The sequence below is a fragment of the Lithobates pipiens genome, unplaced genomic scaffold (assembly GCF_037356315.1).
Source record: "Lithobates pipiens isolate NorthernLeopardFrog02 unplaced genomic scaffold, aLitPip1_a1.2 Scaffold_8, whole genome shotgun sequence".
Classification (NCBI taxonomy): Eukaryota; Metazoa; Chordata; class Amphibia; order Anura; family Ranidae; genus Lithobates; species Lithobates pipiens.
In genome coordinates, this window is record NW_027507903.1 from 597456429 (window position 1) to 597478682 (window position 22254).

General features: G+C 45.5%; 1 protein-coding gene across 1 annotated transcript in view; it reads left to right on the plus strand.

Moving 5' to 3' along the window:
• CXCL16 (C-X-C motif chemokine ligand 16) overlaps window positions 1-22254 on the plus strand; it is a 156203-nt gene that overhangs the window by 127807 nt on the left and 6142 nt on the right. Inside the window, exon 3 of the mRNA XM_077470492.1 lies at window positions 20168-20300. Coding sequence (XP_077326618.1) covers window positions 20168-20300 — 133 coding nt within the window. The remainder of the gene's footprint in view (window positions 1-20167; window positions 20301-22254) is intronic.

The window sequence follows — 22254 nt, forward strand, 5'->3', positions numbered from 1 at the left end:
ACTAATAATGACTTTAACGAGCCAAGAACTAGGTGCTCTTTGAAGTCCAACATTTTATTTTCAGAGGCTTTCCAGCAGTTCCCATCTCTGGTCTGATGGTTCATATATCATGTGAAAATCTGACTAAATGTGAAAGAGGAACAAATGGGGATCAGATGAAGTCCGTCTGTCCCATCTATAGATGAATTATTGTTTTCCCCGTAGAATTGCAATCAGCACAACATTTGAATCCTCAGAAGACAGAGGTTTTGGAGTAGAACATCTGCAGGGGCGTTGGGTCCCAACCCAGAGCAGCTCCATGGAATTTACAGTATAAAGAATTACAGAGGTCAGCAGCTTTTTCCCCACAAAAAGAGCTTTGTGTGTCTGCTTCCTTTCTGCCGCAATTCCTAAAATTGTTTACACGGATCTGTCAGTTGAGCAGATTCATATGTGTGCTGTCGCCTTTTTCCAATTTTTAGAACAAATTGGGCAACAATGTCCAAGGGTCCAGCAAACATCCCAAAGGGCTGACTTTTCTTGGGCGGGATGGTTGCCTCCAGAACGTAACGTCTCCCCTTTGGGCTTGTTCACAACATTGGTCTCTCAAGAGCAGTGCTGGTACAAGATCCAGAGTCCAGAGCGAACATGGCAAATTGCGTGCACCCCCCCCCCCCAAGTGCATTATGTGTCAGCAAAGATACCCCCCCCCCCCAAATAAAAAGAGCACTAATCTGCATGTTCACCTCCTAAGCACCCAGCTCAAATCCTCTCTCTTCCTAGTTTCACCACACAAAAATCTTCCCCCTCCTAGCACAAACCCTCTACCCCTCAATGTACCCTCTAAGCACAAACCCCCTCCATCCCACTCCAAATCCCTCCTCTCTGGTATAAATTCCTCTCCCCCAATCCCCCCCCCCCCCCCCACACACACACACACAAATTTCAACTCCTAACACAAATACCCGTCCCCCCCACCACCACTTATCCCTACTAGCACAAATCCCCCTTCACCAAAAAAAAAAAATATATATATTTCCTCTCTGCCATATTAGTTTTATAGCACAATCCCCTCCTAGCACAAATCCCATACCGAAGATGTCGGCGGCAGCACCCGAGAGGCGATCGAGAGATCGGCTTCGGGTGCCGACATCGCGGACGCACTGGGCAAGTAAGTGTCCTCATTTTAAAAGTCAGCAGCTGCAGTATTTGTAGCTGCTGACTTTTAAAAACAAAAAACGTCAGAACTCCCGTTTTAATGTGCGTTCATGAAAAATGGAAATGAGCCCCTAGGCTACGTCACACTGATCCAACCCAAAAGTCGCATGACTTTCGTTACGACTTTCATGCCACTTCAATGAACGGAATCTGATCTTGATCCGACTTTGAGATGACTGAGATTTGTTCTTTGACCAATCAAAATGCAGTGGGCGGTGGTTGTGGGGGTCTGTGGGCAGGGGGCTTATTGGAATCTGGAAGCCCTCTTTAACAAGGGGGTCCCCAGATTCCAGCCAACCCCCCCCCCATCCCCATGTGAAGAAAAATGGGGTACATTGAATAAAGGAATTTTCAAAAACTGTCACGTTTTTATTTACCCGATGCTGCTTTTTTGGGGGTGAATGACTAGTTCACAGGGGGGGGCGGGATCTGGGGACCCCCTTTCTTAAAGGAGGCTTCCAGATTCTGATAAGCTCCCTGCCCGCAGACCCTCACAACCACCGGCCAGGGTTGTGGGGAAGGGCACCCCCCCCCCAGTTGAGGGCATGTGGCCTGGTATGGTTTAGGAGTGGTCGGGGCGCTTGCTCCCCCCTCCCTTTCTGGCCAGGCTGCATGCTCGGATAAGGGGCTGGTATAGATTTTGGGGGGGACCTTGATGTTGTTGTTTTTTATTATTTTGGTGCGGGTAGGGTTGCCACCTGATCCCTTTAAACGTGAACACATATGAATTACACAGGTTCTGTGGCTAATTAAGGTGGTAATTAACTTGGCGCCTTATCTGCATTAAATTTGCCCCAGAACCTGCGTAATTCATATGTGTTTGGGTTTAAAGGGATGAGGTGGCAACCCTAGGTGTGGGGTTCCCCTCCAAATTAGAGTTGCCACCTCATCCCTTTAAACCCAAACACCTTTGAATCACACAGGTTCTGAGGCTAAATGAGCGCAGATAAGGCACCAAGTGGGTTTAATTACCACCCTAATCAGCCACAGAACCCGTGTAATTCATATGTGTTTGGGTTTAAAGGGATGAGGTGGCAACCATACTCCAAATCCATACCAAACCCAAAGGGCTTCACCATTTTTCTTGGGGCATTGATTGCATACACTTGATCTCAGAGCACAAGTAGCATGCCACAAGTCAGATCAGTTAAGATGGTGATAGAGTTGCCACCTTATCCCTTTAAACCCGAACACATATGAATTACACAGATTCTGAGGCTAATTTAATGCAGATCAGGCACCAAGTGGGTTTAATTACCACCCTAATCATCCACAGAACCCGCCTAACACACAGGGTATTTAATAATGTGTTTTGGATTAAAGGGATGAGGTGGCCACCCTAGAGGGTGATTCAACTTGGAATGTGACTTCCATTCAAATCAATGGACTGAAATCGTGCCCAAGTTGGACCAGAAAAGACGGCTCTCCTAGGAAACCATTGATTTTGAAATGTCATTAGGGTTGCCACCTCATCCCTTTAAATCCAAACACATAATAATTACACAGGTTCTGTGTAATTAATATGCGCTTCGCTCGCCACGCTTCGGGCACGGCCTCGCTGCGCTCGCCTCTTTTTATTCTATCTCTATGTCCACTTGGATGGTGGGGCTAAAACCTGGACTCATGACGCAGGTGCCGTTCATCTTCGGCTATTTTCGGGATCTGTGTGTGCTGTGTACTGCGCATGCGCAGTACACAGCGGACACTATCTGATGGGGAACACAATGTGATAGTTCACCGGCTCTTAACGTTTTGGGCTTCCTCTGCATTTGCAGTTCGTGAAGAAGACACGGGACACCTGTAGATATGTGGTTAGTTTGCCGTAGTGATTGACAATCTTTGCACTGAACCTAACCCCTCCATTCTAAAAATGTGAAAAATTCCCGGAACGGGATGTTATATCACCAGAGCAGAAGCAGGTTAGAATCTGGAAAAAGATTTGCTTAATATATTTCCGAAGGTCTTTTTTTTTTTTTCTTTTTTCAATAAGCTTGGACTCTTCTAGGACACATTTTATTGCAGCAATCGTCTGGATGTAATTAGAGGTTTGGCAAATGAATTGCATCCTATATTGTGCATTCAAAAGGAGTTAGTTAATCCCGAAGGGAGAACGTTTTTAAGACAATCAAAGAGCTTCAGAAGTCACGCAAACAGCTCTGCCCGCTGTGTGTGTGCAAAGGGATAAACACATCAATGTGCGTAGTAATTGCGATGTGCCACATCATCTACTTTTTTATATCAAATAAATATGTGGTTACTTTGGACTATTTTTTTTATTAACATGTTTCATGTGCCTCATATAAAGTCCTCATATAAAGTCCTCATATAAAGTCCTCGTATAAAGTCCTCACCGCTCTCCTTTGTCTCAGATAACAGGGATGGAGGTTGCATGACTATACTGTCATGCGTCTCATTTAAAGTCACAAACAATTTTACCCATATCAGCAAAGAACAACCCAAAATTAATTCTCCTGCTCCCGGCAATCGCAGCGATACCACATATGTGTACGTTTGTTGTTTGTATCCATAATACAGCCCACAGACATAGTGCTTAATTGTGCTTAAAATACACTGACCATGACCTTTAACCCCCGACTCTCAGCATGACCTTTGACCCTAACCCTAAAACTGACCTAAATCAAACCCTGATCTAGCTCTTTTTTAACTTTTTTTTATTATTATTTATTCTTTATTTTACACAGACTTTTTTGTTTACAATTTTCTCCTCTAGCAAGAAGAAAAATAGACAATGTCTCCTTTTTTCCATTTAAGAGGCTAAAAAAACCACAGGAGCAGAATATACAGTGACTGACCACTGTGATAACCAATCACAGGCTATAATAGCGATCAGGTGGTCAGGATGCGGTCCTCCCAGTTTCCAACTTAGTAAAGGACCCAGTGCTGGTACTGACAGCTTGGTCTCCTGGTCAGCACAAGCACAGCGGTCCATGTATCCAGCCCCACAGATAAACACCCACTTTTGCCCATCAGTGCTGCCTATCAGTGCCACCCATGAGTGCCTATCCAGGCTGCCTACCAATGCCCATTTGGTGAGGGCCCATATATGTGTAGGCTTGGTAGGAAGGGGGTTAAAAATCTAGAATATATTGCTAGAGTCAAAAGGCAGGGCTCTGATGTGAAGAGGGGACTGTTTGATTGGGGAGTCATGTGATTTGGGGGGGGTTGTGTTACTGGAGGGACTGTGTGATTGGGGGGGGGGGTGGTTTCTGTGGTGATGGGGAGACTCTGATGTAATGAGAGGCTCATGTATAAGGATTCTGATGTGATAGAGGGGTTCTTGAAGGGAGGACTCTGATGTGGACAGGGTTCTCTGACATGAAGCGAGGACTCTGATGTGGAGGGGGTTCTCTGGCATGAAGGGGGGACTCTGACGTGGAGGGGGTGGCTCTGACATGGAGGGGGGTGCTCTGACATGGAGGGGGATGCTCTGACCCCCCTCCATGTCAGAGCACCCTCCTCCATGTCAGAGCACCCCCCTCCATATCAGAGCACCCCCCTACATGGAGGGGGTGGCTCTGACGTGGAGGGGGTGGCTCTGACGTGCATGGGGGGGTGGCCCTGACGTGGAGAGGGGGTGTTCCTGACATGGAGAGGGGGTGGCTCTGGCGTGGAGAGGGGGGTGCTTCTGACGTGCAGGGGGGTGCTCTGACATGGAGGGGAATTCTGATGTAAAGTGGGCCCTTGAGCCTCTCAGGGCCAGGACAAGGGGTGGGCGGGAGGTGCGGATGCCCTGGGCGCACTGGTTTATTGCAGGGATGGGGGCGCCCTGTACCAGTTGTCTGACTGGAGTAGTGACCGTGACATCACTGATGACTCAAACCCTAAGGGAAGGTTAGGAGGGTGCAGTTTGGCATTGGATGACTTTGTCCTGGCACTGGTTGTAGTTATCAGGGTCAGTGGATTCAGGGGTAACTAATTTTCACACAAAAGTCTGAAACACAAATCCAAAAATTGGGAATACCTTTTCTAGAAACATAATTCTAGAATTACAATTAACGGGATATATAATGAGATCCCTTTCCTGGCTGTACATTCAGCAGTGCCCATGGTGCTCTGGGGGGGAGGGGGACCCGGATAAAGCCTGGGGAAGAAGGAGGAAAGTCTGGCGGTCACGGAGCGGATTATTATCTGTACTAGGAAGATGGGCAGTCTTGGGGTGTTGTCATCCATCTAATGATAACCTATGAAGTATACCCAGCAGGTGGTGGTGGGTCCCCTGGCAGGCCGGGCTCTGGGCCTTCCTGATTCCACCATTGTATTCATTTTTATCTGTTATGTAAAAACAACTTTTATTTCATGATTTTATCAGCTCCTCCGTTCAACATGATCTCACTTGTATTAGATTCTTTGTCATCAACCATGACATGGGAAATGTAAATACCCGCATGGCGAGAGAAGAAGTACTGAAAATAACATGACATGTATGTCGGCTCCCTATCATTGTGATTAGTAAAAGGAAGCGCTACTGTCTACTCATAACAGGATAAGAGAAGTAGTACTGTGCAGAGTCCATATATATAGAATAAGGACAGATACTGAGAATTACACCCGTCATACAGGATAAGAGAAGTAGTACTGTGCAGAGTCCATATATATAGAATAAGGACAGATACTGAGAATTACACCCAGCATACAGGATAAGAGAAGTAGTACTGTGCAGAGTCCATACATACTGAATAAGAACAGATACTGAGAATTACACCCGGCATACAGGATAAGAGAAGTAGTACTGTGCAGAGTCCATACATACTGAATAAGAACAGATACTGAGAATTACACCCGGCATACAGGATAAGAGAAGTAGTACTGTGCAGAGTCCATATATATAGAATAAGGACAGATACTGAGAATTACACCCAGCATACAGGATAAGAGAAGTAGTACTGTGCAGAGTCCATACATACAGAATAAGAACAGATACTGAGAATTGCACCCGTCATACAGGATAAGAGAAGTAGTACTGTGAAGAATAAGAATAGCACAGTGTCTTAGTCGTTACCACCTCCACCTGGCAGCACTCGGGAATCCCATCTACAACACTACCTGCATGAAGCTGGCATGTTCTCCCTGTACTGGCATGGGTTTACTCCCACAATCTATAGACTTGTAAGAGGGGCTTTGTGATTGGCTGGAATTGGTGCCAAGAGCAAAAGTCCCTGCCCTGTTCCAGTCTTTTTGCTGGAACATTGTCCCTCCTGCTGAGGCTGAACCCTCTGCCATATTGTGCCCCACTCCATGCCAAAGGCCTCCACACAACACTCCTGGACGTTTACTTTTATATTCCTAGGAAGGAATGTCCACAAATAAAAGTAGATTTGCAGTCACATCACATCGCCATGCAATCCAGAGTCACTTGACGTTATACAATCACATTTAGTGGATGGTCCGCAGTAGTCACATGTGAAAGCATATGCAGCACCTTTTAGCAGCCATCTCCCTGTAACACCTTCCACCTAGAATCATTAGTACTCACAGGACTGTGCTCTCTGTAATCACCTCCTCCTTAGGTACACCTATCCCATGACCCCCTAGGGAAGCAGAAGCAACCTGTGCCCAAATCCCAATTCCCACTCAGGGGACTCTTGGCCTGGACTAAAAGGCCTTTTGCAACCCACCCCTGTCCCCACCTAATGCTGCCTTTCTGGAAGAAGGATAAAGGCTTTGTCAGGGAAATCTCTATATAACCGTGGTCAGCAACTAGTAGATCAAAGCCCCACCATACTGCCAGCTCCCGCCTCCCGATGCTGCCCACTATCTCTTAGGCTTCAGATAATGTGTAATGAAAAGCCAAAGGATGTCTCAGGTGCCTCCTCGGCTCTGTTGTGTTACATTACATAGACAAGGACCTGTGTGTACTTACCTCACTTTACTGGACACTACTGCATTTGAGATATGGTGAGAACATTTTACAGATGGAGGAGAAAATGTGTGCTGTGGTACTTACCCTTGCTCTCTGTGGTACTTTCACATGATACCTGCACTTTGCGTTACATACATTACTACTGACCATTATGTGTTACTGACTGCTGTCCCCAGCACTGTGCATTATATACTATTGACATCTGTGTTGCTGACCCCTGCACTGTGCGATAAATACTAATGACCCCTGCAGTCTATGTTACTGACCCCTGCACTCTACATTACCTACTCCTGACCCCTGCCCTGTGCATTACATACTACAGACGCCTGCACTCTACATTACTAACTTCTGGCCCCTGCACTGTGCATTACATACTACTGTGCTCTGCACTCTGTGTTACTGACTCCTGCACTGTATGTTACTGACCTCTGCAGTCTGTGTTAGTAACTACTGACTCCCGCACTGTATGTTACTGACCTCTGCAGTCTGTGTTACTGAATACTGACCCCTGCATTCTACATTACTACTGACCTCTGCACTGTGCATTACATACCACTAACCCCCCTGCACTCTACATTACTCCAGACCCCTGCACTGTGCATTACATACCACTGACCCCTGCACTCTACATTACTTATTCCTGACCCCTGCGCTGTGCATTACATGCTACTGACCCCTGCACGCTACATTACTAACTCCTAGCAGCTGCACTGTGTGTTACATACTACTGGCCTCTGCACTCTGTGTTACTGACTACTGACCCCTGTACTCTACATTACTCTTGACCTCTGCACTGTGCATTACATACCACTAACCCCTGTACTCTACTCCAGACCCCTGCACTGTGCATTACATACCCCCGCCCCCTGCACTATGCATTACATACTACTGACCCCTGCACTCTATAAACTCCTGATCCCTGCACTGTGAATTACATATCACTGACCCCTGCACTCTACATTACTTACGCCTGACCCCTGCACTGTTAATTAGATACTACTGACACCTGCACTCTACATTACTTACTGTTGCTGTCATGTACCCGGTAGAGGCCGAGCTGACAAGGAGGCTTAATATGCAATTCCTGTCCATTACCCCTGGAATTGGTGAAAGGGTGTAGCATGACAAGGAATGGCATGGGTGCCTGTGGAAGCTCCTGGCACAGTGGGTGATTGGATTACAGTCAGGATGCTGCAAATATTTAGACTGCAGCCTGTGTAGAATGGTGGTTTATTGGTGGAGCACAGAAATTTGCAGATGCAGAAAACAAAGCCGTAGTCAAGACGAGCCAGAATTGGCAACAACCAGGTAGCCGAGGTGCTAAGTTTAGAAGACAGGAGCCGAATCAGAAGTCAGGCCGGGGTCGATATCAGATGGGCAGCAGAAGTACAAAAAACAGCAGGCAGAGGATGGAGTCAGAACACAAGCCAAGGTCAGCAACAGGATCAGGATAAGGCAGACTCAAGAGGCAACCCGGGTCAAACACAGGATAACAGGATACAAGTCTGGTCACAAGTCACAGCAGCTAATGTCCACTCAGCAATTATCCTTCGTTCTTCTGTGCTTTAGGCCTCTGGGCTCTAAAAGCCAGTGCTGGACTTGCATTCGTGAACACGTACGGATACACACACGCAGCTTTGTTTCTAAGTACTGGACCGGAAGCTATACTATACACATGCAGAGATCTTTGGGCATGGCCGTGCACTCAATATTCCTGCAATATTCCTGGCCTCTGCTTTGCTTACTTCTGATCCCTGCCCTGTACATTACATACTAATGGCCCCTGCACTCTGTTACATACTCCTGACCCCTGCATTTTCTGATACATACCACTGACCTCTGCTTTACCTATTCCTGACCCCAATACAGTGCATTACATACTAATGACCCTTGCAGAGTGTATTTCTTACTGCTGACCCTTTCACTCTGTTATTTACTGCTGACCCCTGCATTTTGCTTGACATACCACTGACCTCTGATTTACTTACTCCTGCCCCAGCACTGTGGATTACATACTACTGGTCCCTGCACTCTGTTACTTACTCCTGACCCCAGCACTGTGCATTACATATTACTGGCCCCTGCACTCTGTGTTACTTCTGACCCCCACATTTTGTGCTGCATACAACTGACCTCTGCTTTACCTATTCTCGACCCCAGTACTGTGCATTACATACTACTGACCCTGCAGTGTGTATTACTACTGACTGTGGCACTCTTTGTTATTTACTCCTGACCCCTGCGTTTTGCATTACATACCACTGACCTCTGCTTTACTTACTACTGGCCCCTGCATTTTGTGCTACATACCAATGGCCCTTGCTTTACTCACTCCTGACCCCTGCATTGTGTGCTACATACCACTGGCCTCTGCTTTATCTATTCCTGACCCCTGTACTGTGCATTACATACTAATGACCCCTGTACTGTGCATTACATACTAATGACCCCTGTACTGTGCATTACATACTAATGACCCCTGCACTGTGTGTTACATACTACTGACCCCTGCACTGTGCATTACATACTACTGACCCTGCAGTGTGTATTGCTGCTGACTGTGGCACTCTTTGTTATTTACTCCTGACCATTGCATTTTGCATTACATACCACTGACCTCTGCTTTACTTACTACTGGCCCCTGCATTTTGTGCTACATGCCAATGACCCTTGCTTTACTCACTCTTGACCCCTGCATTTTGTGCTACATACCACTGACCTCTGCTTTATCTATTCCCGACCCCTGTACTGTGTATTACATACTACTGACCCCTGCACTGTGCATTACATGCTACAGACACCTGCACCATGCATTACATACTACTGACCCCTGCACTGTGTATTACTACATACTACTGATCACTGTACTGCGCATTACATACTACTGACCCCTGCATTGTGCATTACATACTACAGACTCCTGCACTGTGCATTACATACTACAGACTCCTGCATTGTGCATTACATACTACTGACCCCTGTACTGTGTAATACATACTACTGACTCTTGTACTGTGTATTACATACTACTGACCCCTGCACTGTGTATTACTTACTCCTGACCCTTTGCATTTTGCGTTATATATGTGACCTCTAAACTCCTTAACACTACCTTATTTTCAATGGGGTGTTACTGGGTTATCTCCTAGAAAATAAAGCACAATGCACCCCCCTGATGATCTTCCATCGCTTCCATGTTGTTCAGGTAGACCGTCACCTCTTCAGGTTTACCTACCCTTGCTATAAAAGGTTATACACCCCTGGCAGTGTTTCCAGACACATTACATGGCGGGCATCCACATAACATGTAGTACATTCTACCTGTGCTATTGTGCAACATATTATATGTAATCTAGTGCAATACACAAACCAATGACTTCAACAACGTTGTATGTTTGTTCAGATTACTGTCTGTCTGTAGTAGTCCTATGACTGTTCTGCAGACAGGGACCATCATAGACCATCATAGACCAGACCATCATTGACCATCATTGACCATGATGGACCATCACAGACCATGATAGACCATGATGGACCATCACAGACCATGATAGACCATGATGGACCATCACAGACCATGATAGACCATGATTGACCATGATAGACCATGATAGACCATGATAGACCATGATAGACCATGATAGACCATGATGGACCATCACAGACCATGATAGACCATGATGGACCATGATAGACCATGATGGACCATCACAGACCATGATAGACCATGATAGACCATGATGGACCATGATAGACCATGATAGACCATGATAGACCATGATGGACCATCACAGACCATGATAGACCATGATAGACCATGATGGACCATGATAGACCATGATAGACCATGGTATCCCTCACACAATAGGAAGAAGATTGTCTCCTGTGCTGGGCATGCGGCCAGTTTTATGTCCTATCACATGCGTGATTATCCTATCAATAGCAGACAGATCCAGTATTGTCCCCATCCAAGGTCCGCACAGACATGTGACTCCATCCATCAGGGCTGCCGTTATTGATGTCCTCGGGCACTTCCATGGTCAACAAAGATATCATTTAGTAAACCGTCCAAAACAAGAACTGCTGCCTGCGCCAAAATAATCCGATGACATACATGTGCCAATTTTCAGTCGATTTCATTCACTTTCCAGGAATCGCACATAAGATCACACATACTGATATTTATACAGGTATTTATAGAGTGCCATCAATTCACACAGTGCCCTACATACATTGTACCTTCACATCAGTCCCTGCCCTCAATACCGGGCACTTCCGCACCCTTCCTGCCCAGGCCAATTTTCAGCTGTCAGACTTTGCATGACAATTACTCAGTAATGCTACACTGTACCCTAATTACATTTCTATCATTTTGTTTGACACAAATAGAGCTTTATTTTGATGGTATTTAATCACACTGGGGTTTTTTTTGCGAAACAATCAAAAACAAAAAAGACGAAAACAATTTGGAAAATAATTTTTTTCTTAGTTTCTGTTATAAAGTTTTGCAAACAAGTACTGTAATTATTCTTCTGCACTGATGAAGAGATAGTGATGGGGCAGCACTGATAGGCACTGATAGGTGGAATTGATGGGCACTGATGAGGCAGCACTGATGGGCACTGATGAGGCAGAACTAATGAGCACTGATGAGACAGCACTGATGGGCACTGATAGGCAGAATTGATGAGCACTGATGAGGCAGCACTGATGGGCACTGATAGACAGAACTGGGCACTGATAGGCAGAATTGATGGGCACTGATAGGTGGAATTGATGGGCACTGATGAGGCAGCACTGATAGGCGGAACTGATGGGCAGAATTGATGGGCACTGATAGGTGGAATTGATGGGCACTGATGAGGCAGCACTGATAGGCGGAATTGATGGGCGCTGATAGGTGGAATTGATGGGCACTGATGAGGCAGCACTGATAGGCACTGATAGGCGGAATTTATGGGCACTGATGAGGCAGAACTGATGGGCACCGATAGGCAGAATTGATGGGCACTGACAGGCGGAACTGATGGGCACTGATGAGGCAGCACTGATGGGCACTGATGAGGCAGCACTGATATGCGGAACTGATGGGCACGGATAGGCGGAATTGATGGGCACTGATGAGGCAGCACTGGAGCTGGCTGACACCCTCCTACACTTGTATTCATACTTTGTTCGGGGGGGGGGGTTGTTCATGTACACATATTTTACCACTACTGGATATGTGAGCCTTTATGCCGACACCGTATTTCTGAGTATCAGGAGGATCTCTCTCTGCTCCAAACTCTATTCTGGGTCACAATGAGCTTCTCTTATTAGGTCTCTTTTGGGTCCATTGATTTATCATTGAATGCAATTTGTTATATCTTTTAGAAAAGCGCAATAAAATATCCACTGATCCTGCCAAAAATCCGCTGAGCTGATGTCTTCCTGTCTTCTTCGAGGACTACAGCACCCCGCCCTCTATGTTATAGAGAAAAGACGAGGGGGGAGGTTCCTGTAGTCCTGTCCTGTTTCTCTTCTGATACAGTAGGGTGAGTAAACATTGCCACCCAAGCCCAGAAAGTGTGTTATTGGCAGGATCACCAAGTGATCATAAAACATAGGGAAGTGAGGCCTAAAAAATATTGCAGCCTGAGAACTGGCAAGCTGCAAAGTATTACATTTTTGGGTTGCCCTTTCTACATCCTTGTTCCAGGCGGGTGTCTCAGGTAGCTTTGGAACCAGTGAATCGGCATAGCAGCCAGACAAGTAGCATTTTGCTAAGAAAGGAGAAGAGTTCACCAACTCCCAGCTTTCCCATGCTCTAACTGCAAGAGTTAAACAGTAACCCGGATCACCACCCACGTTATCTCCTAATCACGCAACATGTGGCTGATAGGCGTCTGTTTTATTTAAACATCCAGAAAGGGACTTCCACTTCTGACACAATGCACAGTAGGCGGATAAGCTTAAGGCGTGTGTTGCAGTAAGAATTCAAGATTTCCCCATGTTGGTGCATACTGGAAGTTCAGTTGAAGGTGATCATACACTATACAATCTGATTGTACAAACTCCTGTAGATCTACCATCATTGATGGGCCTGGCTGGTTGGGTTCCAAGATTTAAAAGATTCTTTAGGTTTTACCTCATATTACATTTAGCAACTCCAAATGTACAGAGATTGTATTGTATTTGGCTAGCTGGAATATATACAGTATAGTCCAGGGGTCTCCAAACTTTCTAAGCAAAGGGCCAGTTTACTGTCCTTCAGGTTTTAGGGGGACCATCGGGAGTAGAAATTTTCCCATCATCAGTTGCAGTAAACAATGCCCCATGTTTGGTGTCAGTGAGAAGAATTGCACCCCATAGTTGGTGTCTTTGGTAGGAATCATGCCTCATCCTTGGTCTCATTGGGCCCCATTGTTGGTGTCATTGGGAGGAATTGTGGCTCATCATTGGTGGCATTTGAGCCCCATCAGTGGTGTCATTGGGAGGAATTTACCCACCCTTGGGGTCATTGGACCCCATCGTTTAGTGGCATTTGTGCCCCATCGGTGGTGTCATTGGGAGGAATTTACCCACCCTTGGGGTCATTGGACCCCATCGTTTGGTGGCATTTGGGCCCCATCGGTGGTGTCATTGGGAGGAATTTACCCACCCTTGGGGTCATTGGACCCCATCGCTTGGTGTCATTGGGAGGAATTGTGGCTCATCATTGGTGGCATTTGGGCCCCATCAGTGGTGTCATTGGGAGGAATTTACCCACCCTTGGGGTCATTGGACCCATCGTATGGTGGCATTTGGGCCCCATCGTTGGTGTCATTGGGAGGAATTTACCCATCCTTGGGGTCATTGGACCCCATCGCTTGGTGTCATTGGGAGGAATTGTGGCTCATCATTGGTGGCATTTGGGCCCCATCAGTGGTGTCATTGGGAGGAATTTACCCACCCTTGGGGTCATTGGACCCATCGTATGGTGGCATTTGGGCCCCATCGTTGGTGTCATTGGGAGGAATTTACCCATCCTTGGGGTCATTGGACCCCATCGTTTGGTGTCATTGGGAGGAATTGTGCCTCCTCATTGGTGGCATTTGGGCCCCATTGTTGGTGTCATTGGGAGGAACTATGCCCCATCATTGGAATTTTGCCTCATGATTGGTGTTATTGGGAGGAACTGTGCCCCTTTGTTGGTAACATATGACCAAGGGCCATATTAAGTCAAGCAAAGGGACACATCAGGCCCCCGGGTCGCAGTTTGGAGACCACTGGTATAGTCCATTATAGCTGATCAATAATTTGGAGAGACACCACCACTCTAATATCCACACACCCCTCTGTCACTTTTTTTTTAAAGGCCCTCTTTTGGATTTGACCGCTAGATCTGAGTAAATTAATATATACACTCTATTATCAAAAGTATTGTGACGTCTGCCTTTGCACGCACATGAACTATAATGGCATCCCAGTCTTAGTCCGTAGGGTTCCATATTGAGTTGGCCCACCCTTTGCAGCTATAGCAGCTTCAATTCTTCTGGGAAGGCTGTCCACAAGGTTTAGGAGTGTGTATATGGGAAGGTTTGACCATTCTTCCAGAAGCACATTTGTGAGGTCAGGCGTGGATGTTGGATGAGAAGGCCTGGCTTGCAGTCTCCACTCTTATTCACCCCTAAGGTGTTCTATCAGGTTGAGGTCAGGACTCTGTGCAGGCCAGTCAAGTTCCTCCACCCCAAACTCGCTCATCCATGTCTTTATGGACCTTTTTTTTTCTTTTCTTTTTTTTTGCACTGGTCCAAATCATTTGGAAGAGGGGGGATTATGGTGTGGGATTGTTTTTCAGGTGTTCCAGTGAAGGGAACTCTTAAGGCGTCAGCATACCAAGACATTTTGGACAATTTCATGCTCCCAACTTTATGGGTACAGTTTGGGGATGACCCTTTCCTGTTCCAACATGACCGTGCACCAGTGCACAATGCAAGGTCCATAAAGACATGGATGAGCGAGTTTGGGGTGGAGGAACTTGACTGGCCTGCACAGAGTCCTGACCTTAAACCAACAGAACACCTTTTGGCATAAATCAGAATGGAGACTGCAAGCCAGGCCTTCTCATTCAACATCGGTGCCTGACCTCACAAATGCGCTTCTGGAAGAAGAATGGTCAAACACTCCGGCAATTTTTACTCCAAGAAACCTTTTTTTTTTTTTTTTTTTCATTTATAGACTGAAGTTAATCCATATGCACACAGGCAGCTGACTGTACAGTGACTTTCCTTACTCTTACAGTGCAAGTCTAACAATCTGAAAACAATTGACCATCTAGGATCTAGGTGGCTTGCTCTGTAGCTGGTTTTATGTCAACTGCTTGAGTGTAGCATGTGACAAACAGATAATCACTTCAAATCTATACTTGAAATGACTGGTGATGATATGGTACAGCGAGTAAAACAGAAAGATTAAAATAAAAATGACTTTCAGGCAACCTTTCATATGAGTAATGCGTGTACCCACTACAGTTTCAGTGGAACGCCAAATAAAAAGCCCCCCCCCTCCCCCCGGGTCACCTTAGGCATGGTGTCTAAAGCCCCCATACACACTATCAGATTTTCTGCTGAGTTTTTCCTTCAGGTTTACCAAAACCATGTAGTAGAAGGGCCTGCCTGATTACATTCACATTGAAACTCCTAAGGTTTGACCTCATATTATATGGTTTTGGTAAATCTGAAGGAAAAACTCAGCAGAAAATCTGATAGTGTGTAAGGGGCTTTAGTGGTAGTTGCTCCTCACCAGAACTCCTGATGGTGGAGATGAGCCAGGAAGCCTATTGGACCTGGTTTTCTGATGCTCTTAGGATCACCACCCCTTCCAAATGGGGGTTGGCTGGAACAGAAAGGTTATGGTTGCAAGACTGAACATATAGCTGCAGACAAGAGAGTGGCCTGGTCTGGCACAGTCCTTGGCAGGCAGTGGGGTAGTCAGGTCCAGGCAAGGCTCTAGGCAGGTAGCAGTCAAGAGAGTAGTCCTATCCTGTCCAGAGAAAAGGCAGGCAAGAGTAGTCAAGCCAAGAACTCGGTCTAAGCCGAAAGAAGGCGACAGGGTAGTCAGGTCTAGGCAGGGGTCAAGGTAGGCAGCAGGCAAGAGTGTAATCAGGGCCAGACATGTGTTGAGTCAGGCAGCAGTCAAGAGAGTAGTCAGTTCCTGAAAGAAGTCAAGGTAGGCAAGAGAGTAGTTGGGTCAAGGACTGGGTCTAAGCCGATTGCAGGTGAGAAAGTAGTCAAGTCCAGGCAGGCAATGAGGCACATAAGACAGGTATTATAGCATTATAGCTCTGAAGTAGCTGGTGATAAGACACGGCACCAGCCAATTCAAAGGCTGGCATCTAAATACCCTTCTAGTATTGGAGGTAGTGGAGGTACTAGGAATCCTGGAGGACCTAGCAGGGATCCCATGAATACTGGAAGTCTTGGATTTCTGTAACCAATGGAAGACCCATCAGGAATCTTAACAGTACTGAAGGTCATAGGAATCCAGGAAATCCTGGAAGACCCAGCAGGGATCAGATGGGTACTGTGGGTCAATCCTGGAAAAGCTAGGATACATCCTGTGAGTGTTGTAGGTCAATCCTGGAAAACCTAACAAGGATCCTGTGGGTCATAAGAATCTGGGAAATCCTGGAAAACCTAGCAAGGATCCTGTGGGTCATAGGAATCTGGGAAATCCTGGAAAACCTAGCAAGGATCCTGTGGGTCATAGGAATCTGGGAAATCCTGGAAAACCTAGCAAGGATCCAGTGGGTCATAGGAATCTGGGAAATCCTTGAAAACCCAGCAGGGATCCATTGGGTCATAGGAATCTGGGAAATCCTGGAAGACCCAGCAGAGATTCATTGGTTCATAGTAATCTGGGAAATCCTGGAAGACCCAGTAGAGATCCTGTGAATGCTGTAACAGTACATGTGAATCGTCAAATCCCCTTGTTTGAGGGACACTCCAATTTTTTAAAGAGCTACCTTACCAGAGCCACTGTGCCTTCTCACATTCTGATAGATCTACTGATAATCTGGACCCAGTGCTCCATTTGTGCTTGTTTAAAAAAGCAGATGTTTTGTCTGGGGTTCCACTTTAAAATGCAGGTATCGGCGGTTTGATGGTAATCGCTCCTGGAAATCCCCTTGAAGGTAAATATTTGTAAGTGAAAGCTAGAATTCTCCACATTCCACCTCTTGGGCTGGGAGCTGTAATAATAAACCTTTGTTATCTGTGGGACAGTTTCACACACAAACTGCTGACTCCTCAAAGATATAAACAACACTTAGAGATGTACTTTATCACGTAGTCATTAAAGAAGCCACATTTCCCATATTTTACCGCCCCCACAAGTAAAATGGGACTTTTTGGAAATGTAATTTTAGAGGAAAAAGCACATGACTGGAAATAATCCCAGATAAGGTGTTGACCTAATTAGCCATGAACGTGGCAGTAGTCGACGCACCTCCTAAATTGTCTTATTTTTGGCCAGCCATTCATGTTTTACACCTCTGATTACTTCACTGCTTCCGGCTTTACAGCTTTCTGGGTCACCTCCATCCTCAGGCAGAGTTGATGATGATTTAATAAGCAGATTAAGGATTTACGTGGAAAGCCGAATTGCATAATCATGGCACTGGCTTGGCCATGCAGTGTAGAAAAAATGAGTGCTTGCCATAAAACTGGCACAGTCTTATAAAGTATCGTCGAAGGTCTCCATAATGGTTCTGTACAGGTCATAACTCACCAGGCAATATATCCCAAAAAGATACATGCGCTACAATCCAATATCCTCCACTCCAGTTGTTTATTTCATAGAAGTCACATAACCCACCTGAGCTCCCTTTTAGATCAGCCATTCTCAACCAAGGTTCCTCCAGAGGTTTCTTTGGGTTCCTTTTAGCTGTGGCTGATCGACTTTCCATCTAATGGGGCCTCCACAGCACTGGGTCCAACGCCACTTGGCAGAGCCAAGGGCATGTTACCGGTGATCCTTTTTATAGCTGTTTGTAACGGTGACCTACAAAGAATGATGTAATATACATTTGTATCATCAAGTGGATTACTGTCCAGGAGGAACATATGAGGCAGGAGATCAGAAAGATGGTTCGATGTGCCATACACTTAGCCCTGGTTCATATTAATGCGATTTGTCATGTCAAATCGCATGCCAAATGGGCGGCAATGGTAGCGGCCCGAAGCGGCGCTGCACCGATTCCCAAAAGTCGTTTCTGTACTACTTTTGGTGATTTTGGGGTGCAAGTTCCATTCATATCTGTGCAAAAACCCGCACAGATGTCTCTGAAATTGCCTCCGAACTCGGGATTGACATGCGGGAATGAAACTGTGCATGTTCAGCTGAACTCGCACGATTTCATTCCTGCGGTCGGTGTGAATCAAGGCTTAAAGTATAACTAAAGGCAAAACTTTTTTTGGAGTCCTGGATAGAGGGGAGAAGGATTAGAACATCTGTCAGTTTTTATTGCCGTCTGTGCATCCATTAGGGAGATTTACCTTCTCAATTTGTCCTGTTTACCATTATCATTGAAAGCGAAAGTAAAAAAAAATCCCATATTTTGGGTTGTTCCCGAAAAAGTAATAGAGGTGGAATCTTGATTGAGGACACTAGTTCTGGTGACCTGGGGTCCCCTAGAAATTCCCTTAATTTGCAGGGATTTCTTCTCACTTCCTGTTTGGCTATGGGACAGGAAGTGAAAGAAAATCTCTCCAATGGGACACAGATGACAAAAATAAACATTACAGAAGTTATAACCCTCCCTTGCTCTGTCCGAAAGGAGAAAAAAAAAAGTTTTGCCTATAGTTCTACTTTAACAATCATATTGTTGTAAACATAAAGCCAACTCCATGCTAAAACAACAGTGCTCTATATCACGATATCACCAAACAAATGAATTACTAAATATTACACAGCTGCTGCAATAACTCGCCAACCTTAACACTTGACCTCTGGAAGATTTACCCCCGACTAGGCCTTTTTTTTTAATTAATATCATTTTTTCCCCCACAAATTGAGCTTTTGATCACGGCAATTTTTTTTCTTTTTCTTTTTTTCACTAAAACAAAAAATAGACAGACAATTACGAAAAAGAAAAAAAAAATGTACTTGCTGCTATAAAACGTATCCAATAAAAAATAAAACTAATTTCTTTATAAATGTAGGCCAATATGTATTCTGCTACATATTTTAGGTAAAAAAAATTGGTTTGCGCAAAACGTATAGCGTCTACAAACTATGGTGTATATATATGCTGGAATTTTTTATTTATTTATTATTTTATACTAGTAATGGCGGCGATCAGCAGCTAATAGCAGGACTGCGATATTGTGGCGGAACAATCTGGCACTTTGTGGGAACCAGCGACATCAGTGATCAGTGCTAAAAATATACACTGGTACAGTACTAATGACAATGGCTGGGAAGAGGTTAAAGATCTAGGGCGATCAAAGGGTTAACTGTGTGCCTAGCCAGTGTTTTTGTGTAAACTGGGTGCTGCTTTTATAAAAAGTCACAATGCAGCGCTCTGAAATTCTACATACATAAAATAGCGTGCATAAATGAAATGCTGGAATTTTTAAATCGGCAACTTAAACCAAAACAAATTGGTTTTACTAAGGCATGTAATAGATTTAATTTCCTGCTTTGCTGACCACCAATTTAAGGGGCATTCTTGCCACTGACCACCAATGTAAGGGGCATTCTTGCCACTGACCACCAATGATCACCAGTGTAAAGGGCATTCTTCACCAATATAAGGAGCATTTTTCCCCATTTACCACCAACAAATATATATATTTATGTCAACCATGTGTTTGGGTGTTTACCCGGAGTTTCACTTTAGGGGCATCTTTACACCTGCATTCAACAGGTTTTTGAGCATTGTAATGTGTTTCTGTGCTTTGGGGAAAAATGCAGACCTACATCTTTTTACCTTCTTGTGTATTTCTCTCCAGAAAGATGGAGCCATCTTGGTTTAGGCATCTTTCAGGCTCATGAAAGGTCCACTTTAAGAACCAGTGACCCATCCATAGATGAGCCATTCATGAAGCTTTTCTCATCTCTCCTCAGGTGTCTCCCAGTTTGGTGCTCAAGGTGGACGTTGCAAAGATTGCAGAAATCCTGGCGACCCTACAAAATTCACAGAAGAGATGAGGAAAAAAGTGCACGGTTTTGACAATTGCGCACATACAAAAACTGTAAGGTAAGGACCATGGGAGGGATGAACAAACCTGGAAATGGTGCAGGACCTGGCATGCGCCACATTAACCCAGCAGATAGACAGCAAGATCCAAAGGCTGTTTGCCATCTGTTACAATAATACATGTAGCCAAACGTGACATTTAAAATCGGGTAAAAATGAAATCATTAAAGCAACTCTTATAGCAACTTGCTATAAAAGAAAAGTTTCACTGTATAGAAAATTATGGATATTTGCCTCTCCCGCTGCCTGCACCACTCTGATGAAGAGATCTAGGCTGAAGAAACAAGCACATCCGGGAGTGTTAAACTCTTGGTCCCCTGCTGCACCATAATGGTTCGTTCCACTGATCCACATATCTCTAGGACACAGCAGTGAGGTAGTGGTCAGCAGACCGAACCATTGAATACAGTGGGGGGGGGGGGACCAGGAGATCAGAATTCCCTGACAAGTCAGTCTATGAAGGGTCTTCATCTGGCAGATTCTCTTCATTAGAATGGCATTCAGCGGTGCAGACATAGGAGCAGTAAGTGTTCTTTTCAGGGATATCTTTTATTCCTAATTGGATTTTAGTGACCATCACTAAAATCACTTTTGGAATCAGTTTTTTAATATACTATATAGTTGTATTAAGAAACTTTTAAGCAGAACTCTGGAGAAAAAAAATGTTCCCCATACAGTGAGGCTGTGCCTGTTAACTGCTCGTTTTGTTGTCTAGAGGTGAACACAGAGCTTATATTCGTCAAATCCTTCGATCCCCCGGAAAATGGTGCTCCCCCATGTCCAGTGGTGGACTGTTCCTGCTGTTCTCTCGTCCGGAGCTAGTCTATGATCATGATGACGTCAAGAACAGTCCACTGCACAAAACTGCAAGACCACTGGGGGAGGGGGGGGGGGGCAGAAACTTGTGCTGGGACGGTTGGCATATAAGGGGAGTGCAACTTGGCTATCTAATCCCCTAGACCGAGGGTCTCCAAACTTTTCAAACAAAGGGCCAGTTTATTGTCCTTCAGACTTAAGGGGGACTGGAATGTGGCCAGCGGGAGCAGAAACTGTCCGGGGCCTGGCATTCGTGAGAATGAATATGGCCTCAGGGTTGGTGGTCAATGGGAGGAGGAGTGGTGCCCCTATTAGTAGGAGGAATAGTATCCCATGATTGGTATCAGTGGAAGAAATAGTGCACCATTGTTGGTGTCAGTGGGAGGAATAGTGCCTCATATGAGTGGGAGGAATAGTCCCCCAAGGGCCAAATAATGGCTAGCAAAGGGCCACATTTGGCACTTGGGCCGTAGTTTGTAGACCCCTGCCCTAGACAAATACAAGCAGTTAAAGTAGAAGTCCAGCCTGGGCTTGTTTGGCTGGACTTCCCCTATGGGAAGGAATGCAATTCGTTTTCTGTAAGGGGTTAAATCTGCTTAGACCTGGACAATCAGTGAGAATTCTTTCAGAGCTCTGGAAGCATCCAATGCACACAAGAGAGTCGTTCAATGTGTGCTTGCTTTTAATGTTAAGGGTCGTACCTTTATACAAATTATGGACAAAGAATATTGCACAAAGAAAAGGAGGGAGGGAGGACAGAGTTAATCACATGAGGCATAATTCCTATATAAACATATAGCATCTCAGACATAAACTAGTATTTTAGCTGATGGTTGATCTTATCTAAAAACATAATTTAACCAGTTGCGGACCAGCCGCGGTTGGCTTCGCTGCACATATTATGTGAGCTTGCGGGGCTTGGATAGCAGGCGAGTACGCTGCAAGCTCCGTGAGTCCGACCGCGGCTCCCGCGGACTCGATCTTTCCACGGGGATACCCGCGATCGTCTCACGTGGAGGAAGAATGGGGAAATGCTGATGTAAACAAGCATTTCCCTGTTCTGCCCTAGTGAAAGGACACTGATTACAGCTCTGTGTAATCGGGAGCGGTGATCAGTGTCATGTCACACATAGCCCCT